We start from the raw sequence: 18,029 nt of genomic DNA, 5'->3' as shown, positions 1-18,029 counted from the left end.
CACACACATTGAACCCACTTGTAGCACTCCACAAACATGAATACACACAAACAATATTTTACACACACACAATCTTTTAGACCCACTCACTCACACACTCTCTCATAAAGAAGCACCGTTGGCAGCTCTATTGTATGGCATCGCTGCTAATTTCCACACGCCTTTGAAACGGATGACCTGAATTGATTATTTGTGAGAATTAAAGCGAGCGACGGAGCCAGGCTTCACAGCGGGGACTTAAGCCTGCCGTTTTTTCCCACATCCACCCCCCGCTGCCGAAACACCATTGTGTGCTCATTATCAAAGCCCAGGCCTGTTGATACCGGTGCTGCATACGTGACGGCGAGGAGCCCCGCGGAGAGGAGCCTGCGGTGGGATTTGTTCTCATGGTGTCTCTGTGCTTCGCTCTAATGATGCGGATCCAGGGCCTGTGTTAATCGAGCCTTTTTCAGAGTCCTGTTGATCCTGGATCAGCTCCCTTAACTCTTTGGTGGCCACCCACTTAACCCATCTGTACCGCCTGGCGCCAGCGTTATTGACCATATGACTAATCAGTTCATTTCTACACACTGTAGTTTGAAGTTTATTACACGCTAAACATCGCCCATTTCCAAAATAATCCAGTCTTTTTCCATAGATCGCGAGATATGACGAGTTATATGCAATAAGCCCAAAATCTTCTGGTTGATCGCCTGAAACCCCAAATACTCCCAAATCAAAGGTATATACCATGTACATATGTGCCTTCACAAAATCATCAAGGTTGGGGGCGGGGGGGTCGTTTCAACTAGAAACTGCGATTGTGTTTGTCGAGTATGTTTTACGTCCGGTAACGACACAAAAAGAATAATTCCCAGTGATCGCCATCACGATTACCCGTGTATATGTCTATACTCGTCTATAAATTCTCGAGGCGATCGCTGTGTCGGTCTGTCTCCGAGGAGGAGGAGCCCTTGCAAAAAAAAGAGATTAGGTGTATCCACACCAAGCCATTCCAGTTCAAAAGGTAGGTGACACTGCCACCTGGTGAGATTCGATCGTCATTGCAATTCCAACGTAGGCAGATGAGCCAGGGACACCTAGAGGGCTCCGGCTGACCGTATAGAACAGGGATCAAAGAAAAATATCAAAGTAAAACAAAAATTAAAAAAAATGCAGGCTTTGCGATTTTTTATTGCATCATTTCAAATCGTGATTTCGATTTAAAATCGATTAATAGTTCAGCCCTACCGTGATATATACCGTTACCATCTATGCTTCAAATTATACTGTGATACCAATTTTAGACCATACCGTCCAGCCCTAGCGGACAGACATTAACAGACAGATAATACAATAAAGTGGTGGAGTAAAGTAAAATGAAATATGAGCTAAGTTAAGCACAATAGAATAGAATATATCCTGCCAGAGGGGAGTGGCTCGAACAGGTTGTGACCGGGCTGGTAGGGGTCGGCCACAATCTTACCTGCACGCTTCCGAGTTCTGGAGGCGTACAGGTCCTGATGGGATGGCAGATTGCAGCCAATCACCTTCTCAGCAGAGTGGATGACACGCTGCAGCCTTCCTTTGTACTTGGACGTGGCTGCAGCGTACCATACTGTGATGGAGAGGATGGACTCAATGATGGCTGTGTAAAAGTGCACCATCATCGTCTTTGGCAGGTTGAATTTCTTCAGCTGCCGCAGGAAGTACATCCTCTGCTGTGCTTTCTTGAGGAGGGAGCTGATGTTCAGCTCCCACTTGAGGTCATGGGAGATGATGGTTCCCAAGAAGCGGAAGGACTCCACAGTGTCCACTGGGGAGTCACACAGGGTGATGGGGTTGAGTGGGGCTGGGTTCCTTCTGTAATCCACAACCATCTCCAATTTCAAAGCATTATTGAGCAAAGGCTGACCTATTTAACACATGATGCCCACTTAATACTGGTTTCAGACAGGCTAAAACACTGTGAGAAGCACACATTTAATATAAATGTACGACTGCAGTTTTCTCCACACCTTTTGTAACTTTTTTGGAACATATCGGGCGCACCTCACAAACCCACTGAAATATTGATGAACACCTTGTGTGTCTAGGTTGGGAATGAAAATGAAGAGAATGAAGATAAACAGATATTATATTTTATCCACAACCCACACATTTTCATTTAACTTTTTCATTTAACTTATCAGTGGGAAAATACCAACTGTATGCAACATCGTTGTGTAATGAACATGGTTAGTCTACGTCAATCAACACGCCCCCTCGCTCGCTGTGTGAGTTCTGCAAACAATGATCTGCTTTTGTTCCCACATGGGCTCAGTTGGTCAATACGCAGACATAGGACTTGGGTGCTGGGAGGGTAAACTCAACGTTTGCGTTTGCACATACCAGTCCATGTGCAAAAGAGGCTTTAGTCTGAAATCTTTGATACATACCCATCTGCCTGGAACACGCCCCATGAACCACTACCTACGGGATGCCCACAAAAAACGCGTCTTCCTTAGGGCCTTTCTGATTTTTTTTTTTTTATACTTTATTGTGTCAAAGAAAAACATTTTACATTTAGGTATAGTAAGTGTACCCACATACACAACTGCACCTGTCCATACTTACATACGTACATACACACACAAATGTACATACGCATATTCCAAATCTTGACACCTTTTTTTTTTTTACCCATCACCCATACAAAAAACAAGAGACAAAAACACAAACAAAGGGGCGAGCACCAGCATAGATCCCGGACCGGCACACATCCAACATCCATCCCTACCCGTCCCCACACACACACACACACAAGAAAAACAACAAACAACAACAACAATAATAACAGCAAACAAATAAGAAATTAATAGAAAAAAGAAACCAACCAAAAAACTAAAAATTTAAATAAAATAATAATAATAATAATAATAATAATAATAATAATAATAATAATAATAATAATAATAATAATAATAATAATAATAATAATAATAATAATAATAATAATAATAATAATAAGTAAAAAGGCTTGAATTTTCATTGTAGGTATAGCTGTAGGCCTAAGGGGTGTTCCCCAACAATTGATCAGTAGATCATCACTGTTTCATGTTACTTAAAATCTTCCTTAAAGACTGATCTGTCTGTCAACTAGTACCCCTCCATAGTTTAAAGAGACCCCATCTTTTTCCCAGCATATTTTCATTCTTATTGATTTTGTAGGTTACCTTTTCCATACTATATATGTCCTCTACAGTTTCTAACCATTTGTTTACTTTCGGGGGTTCAAGTTTTTTCCAAGCTCTTGTAATTTGTTTAAGTGCTGCAGCTCTCAAAATAAAAAAAAGGTATAGTTCTTCTTTTTGTAGGTTTTTGGGGCGTGTTCCTAAGAGTATATCATGTTTTTCTATACCCACTTCCTCAAACATCTGTTCCATTATGTCTAGAATATCTGACCAGTAGATTTGAATTTTTTTTTACATGTAAAGAAAATATGTGTATGGTCAGCATTCTTCTCCCCACACTCCCTCCAGCAGCTGGGATCATTTTGTGCGTATTTGGACATACTCGATGGTGTTCTAAAGTACCTCATATTTATTTTCCAAGCATACTCATGCCAAAAGGGTGATTTTATGTAATGGAAGATATCTTTAAAGCTTTGATTCCACTCCTTATCTGGTATGTTTGTTTTCAGTTCCTTCTCCCATTTATTTTTAATATAGCTTAAATCTTCAATTTTGTTTTCTTGGAGCATTTTGTAGATTTGTCCAGTTGTGTTTTTGAGGTTATGGCTTTGTTGAGTCTTTATCATGTATTTCAGTAGGGGGTGGAGATCTTCAAGAGTTTTAATTTGGACTTTTTCTCTTAAGTAGCTTCTTACTTGCAGGTATCGGTGAAAGTGATTACTAGGACAGGCATATTTATTAGCTACATTTTTCAAAAGAATCCACTCCTTCATTGTACATTTGATAGAAACGTATGAGACCCTTAGCTTCCCATGTCTTAAAAAAAACCGTCAATACTGTTTGGAGAAAAATCTGGGTCCCATGCTATTTGTCTTAAGCAGATCATTTCTTGTTCCTTAATTTTATTAATTTTACATATTTCCCTCCAGATTTTAAATGTGTTATATATAGAGTAATTGTGTATTTTGATCTGTGCTTTTTTATATCTGGAGAAGATCAATGTGCTGAGTGATTCCACTAGATTCAACTCAATTGACTTCCATTTGGGCCTTTCTGATTAATTATATTGGACAATGGGGGAGAGAGAAGGGGGATGACATGCAACATGGCACACCGGAAGTAAACCTACGATGTTGTGATGACACGGCATGAGCCGTACACCGGCTCCTGACATACTGCGAGAACCCAGGTGCTGGTATCAGAGATGCATCAAACGTAGAAGTCCACTAATAGCCACAGTTTGGAGGCACGACACTCCAGCGAAATGCCACTGAAATAGAACCCTGCCGCTCTGCCGCTCGCTCACAACGCGGAGTGTCAGGAATACGTGTTTAGCATGGCGAGCCACCACGACACCCCAATCCATGCCCTCTTCTTAAAACATTAGTACAGGATGAGTATGCGGAGGACTAGACGCCCAAGGATGATGGACAGCGACAGTAGAGAGAAAGAGAAAGAACACTGGTTGGCGCCGGAGGCCTCTGTGAAAGTGACATATTACACGACTGCTGCTCAGTAAAAGGTGGCCTCGCTCATGGACCTCGGTTAAAAGTGCTGCTTCGAGGACACTGCCAGGGTGTCGGTGGCTCAGGAGGTAGAGTGGTCGTCTGGTAATCACAAGTATCTCGGTTTGATTCCGTGAGTGTCCTTGAGTAAGGCACTTTAACCCCTAACTGCTCCCGATGAGCAGCTTGGCACCTTGCACAGTCGCCTTCGCCGTGTGAAAGTGTGAGTGAATGGGTGAATTTGAGGCATAAGTTGCAAAGCACTTTGGCTGAACAGTTCTTCAATCAAGATCTGAAATGAAGAAGAAAAAAAACAGACTAACCATCGTACAGTCTTTTACTGGTGTCAGTGGCTGGGCTAGGAGGGGAGGAGGTGCCAGTGGCTGGACTAGGAGGGGAGGAGGTACCAGTGGTTGGGCTAGGAGGGGAGGAGGTGCCAGTGGTTGGGCTAGGAGGGGAGGAGGTGCCCGTGGTTGGGCTAGGAGGGGAGGAGGTGCCCGTGGTTGGGCTAGGAGGGGAGGAGGTGCCCGTGGTTGGGCTAGGAGGGGAGGAGGTGCCAGTGGTTGGGCTAGGAGGGGAGGAGGTACCAGTGGTTGGGCTAGGAGGGGAGGAGGTGCCCGTGGTTGGGCTAGGAGGGGAGGAGGTGCCCGTGGTTGGGCTAGGAGGGGAGGAGGTGCCCGTGGTTGGGCTAGGAGGGGAGGAGGTGCCAGTGGCTGGGCTAGGAGGGGAGGAGGTGCCAGTGGCTGGACTAGGAGGGGAGGAGGTGCCAGTGGTTGGGCTAGGAGGAGGGGAGGTACCAGTGGTTGGGCTAGGAGGGGGAGGAGGTACCAGTGGCTGGGCTAGGAGGGGAGGAGGTGCCAGTGGTTGGGCTAGGAGGGGAGGAGGTACCAGTGGTTGGGCTAGGAGGGGAGGCGGTACCAGTGGCTGGGCTAGGAGGGGAGGAGGTGCCAGTGGTTGGGCTAGGAGGGGAGGAGGTACCAGTGGTTGGGCTAGGAGGGGAGGTACCAGTGGTTGGGCTAGGAGGGGAGGTACCAGTGGTTGGGCTAGGAGGGGAGGAGGTACCAGTAGCTGGGCTAGGAGGGGAAGCAATGCCTGAATGATGATGGATGACCAGATTTAGAACCAGTGGGGTTGAAGGACGTGTGCTTATTTACTTGGTTCAGTGAAATGCGACAGAACACTGTTCTGCTGTTCAGTCCACTAACCTGCCTAGTAGCTTAATTTCTTATGTCTGCTGATAACAGTCTACTTATGCGCTACTTAGGAATCTACCTTGATATAATTAATATAATATAATATTATGTCTATACTACTATGCACTCAAGACTGTAGCACTCAAGTTCGACACTGTTCGACAAACAATCTTACTTACCCTTAGCTGCAGGAGTTGTACCGCTTTTTGCTGACTTGTTGTACAGAACCTGCAAGTAAATGACTAAATGTAAAATGGATAAAGACGCTATATAAATGCAGTGCATTTACCATGCAGTCCATTTACAACCCAGAAAGGGCACCGTAGCGACAAATCAAACACAAAACCCATTCTGCTCCCCGGCTGTGTCGGTGGGTTTGTGGTGATTAAAGTCCCCCCCCCCTGTCCTCCCTCCGCAGCCACCCTGTACACCTCCTGCATCCTGGTGGGCATCTTCATCAACAGCAGCGTGCCCATGTTCTTCGAGCTCTTCATCGAGACGGTGTACCCGGCGCCCGAGGGCATCACGTGTGGACTCGTCACCTTCCTCGGCAACCTGGTCACCGGGCTGCTCCTCTTCTTCCTCACCTTCTACTGCACAGGTGAGGTCACGGCACCGATGGGACAGTGGGGGGGGGGGGGGACTGCCTCATGTTCTATTTAACCCTTTCACTGCCGCACTACCAAAACGGTTAACCCTTTCACTGCAACAACACACAGAAGGTTAACCCTTTCACTGCCACACGACAGCCACACCGTCGGTTGTGTGATAGTAAAGGGTTAACCTTCTGTCGTGTGGCAGTGAAAGGGTTAACATTTTATTTTTGTAAGTTAGGATGAGAGTGGTAGTAGTTGGTCTGTTTGTTGAGAGTGGTAGTAGTTAAGTTATTAATACCAGAAAAGTTCCTTTATTAACAACGGGTAAATATAACTTTTTTTCACTTATTTATTCTATAATTTTGTTAGACAGGCATTCGGTCTGAACAAAATGATTGGTCAAGGTTATTTTAGGATCAGAGGAGAATGGAACAATGTATCTTTTTGATTCCTTCTTGATTAATCTTATATTACAGTGGGCTGTCATGATATATTAATAGCATTTCAACAAATATAACAAAAGGTGTTTCGGGGTACAATCGTATAGACCAGCTTTAACACTATAACAGCCTAGTGCACCTCTGTGGAACGTGGTCAGCATACAGACTAATACCTTCTCTCACTGCTCTCTGACTCTGGCGCCTTGGGTCTGTTCCTTTCACACAGCCTGGATAATCTAATATAAGTAAGCTGCCCATGATATTTGTTTGATTTTCAGACAATTTAATCGGCTTTAGGCTGTGATCACATTGGACACCTTTTTCCTGCACTCAAACGCGAGGCACAGTGGTGTACATAGATAAAGGTGCACAGGGCGCAATAAGCGATACCACCGATTACCATTGCTACCTCAGCTAACGTTACATAAGTTTCATAAATTACTAGTCTCCAGGCGTTGCTGTTCATATCTCGGTCGTGGTAAGACCTGGTCGTACAAACGAGGTTTGTTGGAAACTGCCAAAATGAGCTTCTCCTCCTTTATCGATTGGTTTTTTTGCCGTCAATTTCTCTTCAGATACCTCAGATTTGTAATCCCTCCCCTCGGTTGATTTGATTGGTCCATCGAAGATGAAGACATTGACGTTGGTGTGTGCCCGAAAAAGCGGCACTTCAAAAACGTGAGGCGGGTAGTTTGGAGGAGATGCACACCTGTCGTGACAAGAATAATACAACAATGTAAAATAGACTCTGCATGTCCCTGATTGAGTCACACAGCGTTGGGCAGTTTACGCACAGGAAGAGAATAGATAATAGGTATTCGCTGGCAGCTTATCCATTTTATGTAATTGTTCCAGTAATTATATTTTTATTTGTCATACAGTAACACAACAACCCGTGGCAACTTTTGAGCAGATAAATTATATCCATGCATCATATTTATGGAATCGGCCCGTCAGTGGAGGCGAAGGCGAAGGCGTCCTCTCGGGCTACTTTGTATTATTTTATCCACGAAAAATCAGCAAACCTTTTGAGCTCCCTGGGCAAAAGCCACAGAGTGGCATCCAGACACACAGTTCATCAGCTCATCTTAGCTGTATGTAATATACATTTATAGAAGTGAACACACAAATGCAAGTTGGGCGACACACGCATGCATTTGTTTGGGGTCGCCTATTTAATTTCCTCTCTGCACTTGACCCATCCCGTCGTCCTTCACTCCCAAGGGCAGCCGGGAGCAGTCATGGGCTGCGGCGTGGGGCCGCGCCCGGGGACCGATCCAAGTGCTCCTGTCACGTCAGGCTGACGTGACGGCGTTAGCGATCTGTTCTGCACGTTTTTCTCTTGGTTTTATCTCCTTGCGAGCACGGGGAGAACATGCAAGCTCCACTCAGAAAGACCCGGGAGATACCCCACCTGGGTACCTAGCAACCCAGCGGGATTTGAACCCAGGACCTTCTTTCTGTGAGGGGACAGTGTTAACAAGTTCAAGTTCAAGTTTCAAGTTTCAAGTTTCTTTAATAGTTGTCATACAGAAGTACAGAATACTTTTATACAAAATGCTTCTTACTGTTACGCTCCAGAGACTGTGCAAGACAAGATAAGTATGAAATAAAATAACATAGTATAGCATGTAAATTAGAAGTAAAAAATGAGGTCACAGTGTTCAGTATAGACATATGTACAATGTTCGATGCAGAATAGACGTAACTGAGTTACCATATAATATACAATATACTATGCAGTGTACTAATATACAATACTATATAGTGCAAGGCAGAAATGGGATGAGGTGCAATTTAGGTACAATTTACAGTAGGTGTACAAGTTGTAGTGCAAATCCTTTATCAATAAATATAAAGTGTGTTTGTGTGATCTAAAGTGTGGAGAGTGGGTGCTGCAGTGTGTTGTTTGTTTAAGTGAGTGTGTGCGTGTGGGTGTGTGTGCTGTGTGCTCGCCTTAAGACTCCGGTATCGCTTGCCTGACCGCAGCAGTTCAAAGAGGCAGTTGTACGGGTGGCTGGAGTCCTTGATGATTCTCTTAGCCTTCCCCCTGCACCGCTTGTTGTAAATGTTCTGGAGGGTGGGAAGCCCCCCTCCTATTGTGCGTTCGGCTGAACGTGTCACTCTTTGTAGTCTGCTACGGTCTTGTGCAGTGCTATTCCCAAACCAGGAGGTGATGTTGCCAGTCAGGATGCTCTCTATTGTACATGAGTAGAAGTTCCTAAGGATCTTCTGACTGACTTGGAACTTCTGTGGTATAATATGTCCTCATGTAAATACCCCCCCCCCCCCCCCCTCTCTGTGGAATAAGACATTCCTCTCCCCATTACCTGTACCCCCCCCCCCCCCCCCCCCCCATCTGACCTATCAAATGGGACCCCCCCCCCCCCCCCCTGTTACCTATATAGATCTCCTCCCGAGATCTATCCAGGGGCTTCTTACCTGGGTAAATTCAGCTGATCACCTGGGGGGAAGCCCTCAGCCATTCTCTCTATGTATTCTATCTGTTTGGTTAATAAACCCTTGTTATTATCCAAGCCTCGGTTGACTGAGCACATTCTTCATCAGGATATCTACAAATATCCCACAATTGGCGTCTACGAACTTGTGACGGACCTTCTTGCGTCCTACCGGCGTGCTGTATTGTTTCAGCTATACAGAGAAAAGTGAGTATAATAGGATGGTCGACCAAAAATGCATGGCAAGGAATTAAAACCTTCCCGCTTTTCTCTGTGCCAGGTGAATATTACAGAATGTTGTCAAATATTGAGATCATGGCTGAGTAAGAATAATGTGCATTAATATATCTGATCTGTATTGAGAATCGTACCGGGGAAACGCGTGTACCTGGGTCCTTATCTGGACAGATGTTCTGAGAGGATGGGTTGTTAGTGCTATTCCCGGATTTGAGCTGTTGCCAAACCGAAAGTTAGGGCACAAAATAAGGTTGTTGGTTTGCTAACCCAAGTCTAGCTGATGCAGGCTAAAATATAGGCAACAAGGCAAGAAACGTGGGCTTATTATGATGTGATATCCTTGGAAAACGCTACTCTATTGGAACCTATTAATTACCAGAGTAGCGTCATAATATTCATTGTTTCAACCTCAAACTAAGCCCACAATCTCTTCCATTCCTGAAAACGATGTATTTGGATTGAATTAACCAATTGATTAATACAGATAGCGGGAAGATGACCGGCGATGCCTCGGCAGTACGTGAATGTACATTTAACGGGACATTAGTCGCGGGTCGAAGGGACCGTGAGTATAATTAAAAGGTATATATAATTTAATATATCGCTGGTAAATTTCGAAGTCAGGTTCGGTCGTTATGACTTTAATAACGATGTGTAGTTATATCAAGGGATAAATGCCTTGTCGCAGCAGATGCTGGTCGACTAAACGTACAGCGATCCAATACAGTCAGATATTCACACACGTTAACTTATATGTATTAATGTTTGTTTGTCTGTTTAAAGTCTTGTTTGTATTTGCACAATATGCCGACTGATATCGCGCCGAGCATTGAGAGACTAGTACCGTTATATAGAGAATAACATTGAAGTGCAGTTCACGCGACAAACTAGGATAGTAATTTCCGGAATCAACAAAACCGGCCCACGGGAACGACCATTTGGGGAAGTATAGTTTTATCGTTTCAGTTTGTTTACGTTTTCACATATGCACAGGCGCGTTCATTCGGTAACAAAACGCTGGTTTAGGAATTCCAGGCTATTGAGAGCTCGTGGGAAAAATACTGTATGAATTGCAAAGCGTTATTTCCGAGGCGAATGAGAACGCACGAACGTCGCATGGAGCGATGACGTCACGCTATGCGCGCCGTGAAGTTATGATTTTATATTAAACTATCCATAGGCGAACGTAAAGTTTAATGTGCCCAAGGCCGAAGGTGCGTGAAATCCACGTGTAGTATATGTTTTATTTGTATATGTATGTGCGCGCTGCTATTGGAAAATGTTGAGTTGCGGTGGCGAGATGCGGGTTGCATTATCCCAGACCACCGGAGAAACGAGCCGAAGATTGCATTGACGACACGTAACGTGCTACAGCCTCTGGAACCACTATTCGATTATAATATACGACGTCAACACAACAGCCTTCCCCGGTGAGTATGAAAATCATAAATATAGATGCTTTGATTGATTGATTGAAAACTTTATTAACAGATTGCAGAATGGGTACAATACAGTACAGCTCAATACACACAAATTGTTAAGGGGATGCAGACCAGAGAAAGACTTTTGTCTTGTTTACATCAGGGTCCCCCATTTTCAATTCATCAGGACATATTAGGACATACATGACAGACAGATAGACAGTACTGCTACATCTATACATTTATGACATACCAGATTCGCAAATTCAGTACTGTTTGTGATACAAAAGGAGTCAAGAAAAGGGAGTCATTTGACGTAGAAACTGTACATACACAACTATCATCTCAGTTACAGCAAATTACAACTATCTCAGATCACTTGAGTGTTTATGTTGCTTTAATTTACACATTATAAGTCACATAAAGCTAATTACAATGTCTGTTTCAGAATTATAATACATCTGTGGTCGTACCGGTCATACTGACCAATGAGGGGAACAGCGTTAGATTAGACTTTATAAGCTTTTAATGTTGAAAACTTGAACACAAACAACATAGATTATGTTTAAAAGTAAGATGTTTAGGTTATATTCACTTGAGTTAATGTGTTTATCTAAAGAACCAATGAAAGATAACTAGCCCTTTCCATTGTAAGACATTTTTAAACATGATTCAAAATGTGTGGTTCCACATTCATATGATGCTTGTGTACATATGCGATATGATTGATAAATTATAACACTATCATTACATCCTAGGATGGGATGGATGAAAAATAGCTGATGTTTTGTTAAGCTCACAGACAATCAACAAAGAACCCACTCAAATGGTCTTAGGAGTGGACAATTAACATGTGCTTTTATTTTCAGTGAGGCTCTGAGGCGAGATGCAGAGACCTACACCCAAATTGTATCACAAAAGACAGAAATTCCAACAATTTGCATGTCAACACAAGGTTCAACCGAAGATGATGTGGAGCTGAAAGACAATGCAAATGCCTAGAGAGGACTCTGACCACACCTTTAGGGACTCAACTTAGTATCTCCACTATACTTAGTATAGTAGGAAGTATCGCTTTAGATGCAGATTTTCTCTTTGTTACCACAGAGACTCACCTGACAATGGATAACAACAGGGAACCACAAAATGCATTGAATGAAATGTTTTAAAACAAACATGCCCCCTTCATTTAATTAACATGAATTAGACACAGGTGATGAATTTGCAGTTATGAAAGGCTACCATATTTCCCATACTAACAGAATAACTAACCAGTTGTTTTCATCTCTCTCTTTTCAAGAAGGCACACAAATTAGAGATATGATGTCTGAATAACACCAAACAAAGTAGAAGTGCCTGAGATGAAAGATCAATGATGAAAACAATTTAACATACTATCCCCTCCTTCTATTCTCTGCTTAACCACTAACTCCTTGCAATTTCAAGTACTTTCCATGACTGCAAATTATCAACCACCAAAATTGAAACACAATTATCTAAATGTACAAGATATCAACAACATTGATCATTTAGCTGACACTTTTATCCAAAGCGACTCACAGGTTCTGTACGACAGGACATCAGGCAGGGCACAACTCTATCAGCTGAGTAACAATGTTCATCAGAGTGTTGAGTGCTACAGTGTAGGTTAGTTTTATTAGAACGAGTGCATGACAGTAAGGTTAGTTAGGGTTAGATGACAAAACGAATGATTGTTTTTCATGCAAAATTAACTGGCTGTCTAGGTTTTATGTTTTTTTCCTATGCTATGATGAGCCACACTGAGATGTGAAGAACAACCGAGAAGTCATGGCGAGGTAAGTATCTTGAAGAAGCACACCATCGTACGCGGCCTGAGGTAAGGTCAACTTCAATTTGGAATCACAGATTATAAAGATAAAAAGAAATGTTTCTGATTCCATGCAAATATCGGATCCAAACGATATCAAATGCATGATGGTATTATACAATGAATTAAATTAACCTCAAAATGATTTTCCTCTTTAGCAGAAAGGCGTTGAATAATTTATGTGAGGAGGTTTTCTAAGGCAATTTTATCATCCTCAGATCATATTGGTGAGAGGACACGACAAGTGAGAAGGAGTGAGACGACGCGTGACCTGAACCACGAACGACGGCAGGACCAGGCAGAGAGGAACACAACCCAGCGACCTGAGCGACCCACGACAGCATACTACCACCAGGGACACCGCCAAGGAGCTGCGGACACAACCAGGGCGACGACAACAACCGTGGGAGAACCACCAGCCCACACAACACAGACGTCCCCAAAGGAAGGGGAGCAGAGACAGAAAGGACGACATGCAGCCTCACCCCGGCGACCCGCGGCAGACCATCTGAAAAAGGGAACTGAAGTCCCCGACCATCAAGGTGGATTCCCATGACAAGATTGTCATCCGTGTGAGAGAGAGCGTCCTACAGACAGGCCACTACACCAGCAAACCCTCGCCCCTCTGGTACCGCGATGACGGGGAGCGGGGGACCAACCACCACACAGCACGTTCAAGACCACCCTACCGCCATGTCTCTGGGCCTGATGGGGGCCAAGCGTGAGCACAGTGGCGGATGTGTGGTGGTGATGGAGAACAACGCAGGCTCCAGGAAAAGAGTCTGCAAGACCACTATAGTTGACTGCTACAGGTGACCCTTGACAGGGAATGAACGGCGACCAGTGAATATTCCCGACTGCATCGTCAAGAAGAGACACATCAGAGACCTGTGGACCAAGAGACTTCTGAACGCCACATTGTCCACATTATTATGTATTTATTTAAATTTTACTGTGTTACTGTATTACATCACATTTGAATTACTTAGGTTACAAAATTGTATTGTCAGACAAGAAAGAATCAGTTGTTTTATTCTCTCATAGAAGAGGACATGTAACGTTGTTTTGCACCTGTATGGTGAACCATTGATAGTATATGCACTAGAATTACATACAGAAGCGATGCATAAGACGTTTTATCTCCTCATTTATAGAGAAGAAATGGAGAAAATTGCCTGATTCTAAGTAAAGACCAACAAAACTGAGGCAATCACAGATGAAAGTGACACTCAAACTCAGGTTAAATACAACTGGATCCTAAGTAATTTCGCCAAATCATTATAAATTGTGCATATATATAATTTTGTTTGGCCCTGCCACACGACCGACAGAGAACACCTTGTCAACAACGACGCAACATCATTCAGATTAATACCTTCACAAGCAGGAAACTTTTCACACAATTGTATGTATCTGCAAAACGATGAACTAGGGATGTGATGAAAATAAATCAATGAGAAAGCATTAACAATGGTTAGTAATAATGAGCTAAAATATATTGCTGAAGGAAGAAGTGGTCACATGATCACATTACATCACATTTGAATTACTTAGGTTACAAAATTGCCTGATTCTAAGTAAAGATCAATCTTTCAATCACAGATGAAAGTGACACTCAAACTCAGGTTAAATACAACTGGATCCTAAGTAATTTCGCCAAATCATTATAAATTGTGCATATATATAATTTTGAACAGTTTCCCATAATCAATCATGTTAGTTTTATTAACCACTAGGTTAACGGTTGTTCAAATGTTTTTGTACACATTAGCCACTAAGTTAATGCTTATGTGTAAATCCTATTCCTAATAATTATGCACACGATTTTGTGTTTTCACCCTGTGCACTCTGACCACACAGAGACAGTGCATGTATTTAATTGGTTTATTACAATGCCTGTATGCACAACCATCACATTAGCTCCCCTGAGTCACGACATGAACGACTGAAGGTATGCCAAGATATTTGTACAGCGATAGCTTCTAATGATTATGTTAATTGTTGTTTGATATCAGAGTTGAGGACCACTCATTGACATAGGTATTTTGAGCAATTAATAAAAGAAAAGGGTGATATCTATTCCCACATCTCTGATATCAAAATAACACAGACCTCAGTCCAGTCGATCATGTCATGAATCATGTATGTAAATAATTCTATTTTAAACTGTTATGCCAACAACCAGATCACATTGGCCAACATTTTCATTATTTTAATTGTTTTCTATTTTCACTTTTACCTGTTCCAAACAATCCTGGTATATTATACATTAATCTCACCCACATTATAAGAAAGAAAAGTGAGTATTGTGGTATAATATGTCCTCATGTAAATACCCCCCCCCCCTCTCTGTGGAATAAGACATTCCTCTCCCCATTACCTGTACCCCCCCCCCCCCCCCCCCCCCCATCTGACCTATCAAATGGGACCACACCCCCCCCCTGTTACCTATATAGATCTCCTCCCGAGATCTATCCAGGGTCTTCTTACCTGGGGGATTTCAGCTGATCACCTGGGGGGAAGCCCTCAGCCATTTTCTCTATGTAATTCTATCTGTTTGGTTAATAAACCTTGTTATTATCCAAACCTCGGTTGACTGAGAACATTCTTCATCAGGATATCTACAAATATCCCACACTTCCTTAGGCGCCTGAGGAAGTAGAGGCGTTGTCATGCCTTCTTCACAACACTGTCAATGTGTGTGGTCCATGTCAAGTCCTCGGATATGTGGGCTCCGAGGTACTTGAAACTGTTCACTCTCTCAACCGGTGCCCCGTCGATGCTGAGGGGGCTGTAGTCCTTGACCCCCGACCTCCTGAAGTCCCCAATCATCTCTTTTGTTTTGCTGACGTTCAGGGAGAGGCAGTTCTCCTGACACCACTGTGACAGATTCTCTACCTCTTCCAGGTAGGCCCTCTCGTCGTTGGCAGAGATCAGGCCCACCACTACTGTGTCATCAGCAAATTTGATGATTGTGTTGTTGTTCCGCTGTGCCACGCAGTCATGTGTGTACAGGGAGTAGAGGAGGGGGCTCAGAACACAGCCCTGGGGGGCCCCTATGTTGAGCGTGATGGATGAGGAGGTGCAGTTGCCTGCTCTTACCACCTGGGGTCTGCCCGTCAGGAAGTCCAAGACCCACTGGCAGAGGTCATAGTTCAAGCCCAGGTCCCTGAGCTTGGCTATGAGTTTGGAGGGGACTATGGTATTGAATGCTGAGCTGTAGTCGATGAACAGCATTCTCACATAGTTCCCCTGCCTCTTGGCGTCCTCCGTGGACCTGTTGGGGCGATATGCAAATTGCAGGGGGTCCAGGTTGATGGGGAGGGAGGAACAGATGTATATATATATATCTATATAACCTATATTATAACCTACATAGTTCCAAATAAGGGAAGACAATATATGTTCAACATTTATATACATGAGGGCGGCTAAGTGGCGCAGTGGGCAAGGCGCTCGCCACTAACGCAGGAGATGCTGGGTTCGAGCCCAGCTCTCGCCGTTGCTTCCGGCTTGGCTGGTCGTTCATACTAATACAATTGGCAGTATTGGGGGGTGGGAAAGCCGGTGGGTGGGGATCGGACGTTGTGGACAGCGACTCCTACAGGTCGGTTGGTGCGCCTGTACAGCAGAATCAGGAAGTATCGGGGGCAGCGTGAGCCTCCCACGCGTTACTCCTCGCCACTGAGAGATCGCGCTGTGCAGGTGAAAAGATGCGACGGCTGCCTCCTCGTGTGTACCGGAGGGGACAAGTGATGCAAGGCTTTGTCCACATTGCAGCCGACCAGTGGGAGGCATAGTCTAGCAACGTTCAAGACAGGGGAGGGGAGAATTGGATAATACGAAAATTGGGATGGGAGAAAAATAAAAAATGGGGAGAAAAAGTAGATTAAAAAAAAACATTTATATACATGATATGAATCGACTGCATGATTAAGTTCCACAGCGTGCAGAAGTTGTGTTCAGTTCTGTTCTGTACTGAGCGAATGAAATATTATTGTTGTCAACAATTTAGACAAAATGCACACAAATGGTTCGTATTATACCAGTAATTGCATTTTCTATTTGTCATACTGTGACAACTTTTGAATAGATAGGCCTAAATGATATCAATAAATAATATTCATGAAATTCGCAGCAGTCAGTGAAGGCTCTCTTCTCCTCTGAGCTCTTGGTGAAATAACGAGAGGAGTGGGTGGGGGGTGCATGAGAGGGTGCTGTTATGTGACTTAAACCACAACGCTCAAGGGATAAACAGCATATAACTTTTCTGCATGTTTTTATTTTTTTCTAAATTCTAACATTGCATATGTCTAAATGAAAGTCAAGGAAGGAGTTTTTTTGTTTGTTCCAAGTTATTTGTATTCTAAAATAAAAAAAACAGTGATCTGTTCTTGTGTTAAATATTACCAGGGTATAATCCAGGTTAAACCACGACACCGATGGTAATATCATGGTATTTCCATCATGTCGTGGTCACTACCATCATCGTATAATGCCATGATGCTTTTTTTGCGACTAGGCGTGAGCCTAGACATGAGACTAGAAGTGGGACTAGACGTGAGACTAGACATGAGACATGAGACTAGACGTGAGACATGAGACTAGACGTGAGACATGAGACTAGACGTGAGACTAGACTAATTGCAACTACCATCTGAGCATTCACCAGGCCCAGCTGTGAAACAGGAGATCAGACCAGTGGAGAGGACGTTGGGAAGACATGGGTCTGGGGTGAAATCCCATCTACCTCCTCATTAAGGTTTGAAGGACAGGGCAGGACAGGGTTTGGCAGTGTGTGCCACCATGGACACCGATGTGAACGGTTTTCCTGGCAAAGATAATGGATAGGCGCCAACATAAATTAAATGGAGGTGATGTGCCGACAGGTGAATGTTCTGCGTGGGATTCAAGCCCAGTATCCAAATGAGAAGGAGAATTACGTCTCTAGAACTGGGATATTCTGCAGGAGAAAGAGGAAAAGTTGTGACTTGTTTTATCTTCTAGTTTGCAGCCTAGCGGAGCTTGATAGAATAGTGGAGGCTCTCTCCTGGAGGTGTCTCCTCCTCCTCTCCTGCGCCCCGTTGTTTTAACAGGACATCAGAATTCAACTGAGCAAAACCGTCTGCGTTTGTGTGTTCGTGCGTGTGTTCCTAAAGTGCCTGTGTTTGTCTTTG

General features: G+C 43.7%; 1 protein-coding gene across 1 annotated transcript in view; it reads left to right on the top strand.

The window, feature by feature from the left end:
• slc49a4 (solute carrier family 49 member 4) overlaps positions 1-18,029 on the top strand; it is a 221,850-nt gene that overhangs the window by 173,971 nt on the left and 29,850 nt on the right. Inside the window, 1 exon segment of the mRNA XM_084309797.1 lies at positions 6,269-6,451. Within this exon segment, the coding sequence (XP_084165923.1) occupies positions 6,269-6,451 (183 nt within the window).

The sequence above is a fragment of the Notolepis coatsorum genome (genome assembly GCF_963971535.1).
Source record: "Notolepis coatsorum genome assembly, chromosome: 3".
Taxonomy (NCBI): Eukaryota; Metazoa; Chordata; class Actinopteri; order Aulopiformes; family Paralepididae; genus Notolepis; species Notolepis coatsorum.
Note: the sequence above shows the minus strand (reverse complement) of the source record. Positions and strands in the feature narration are given on the sequence as shown.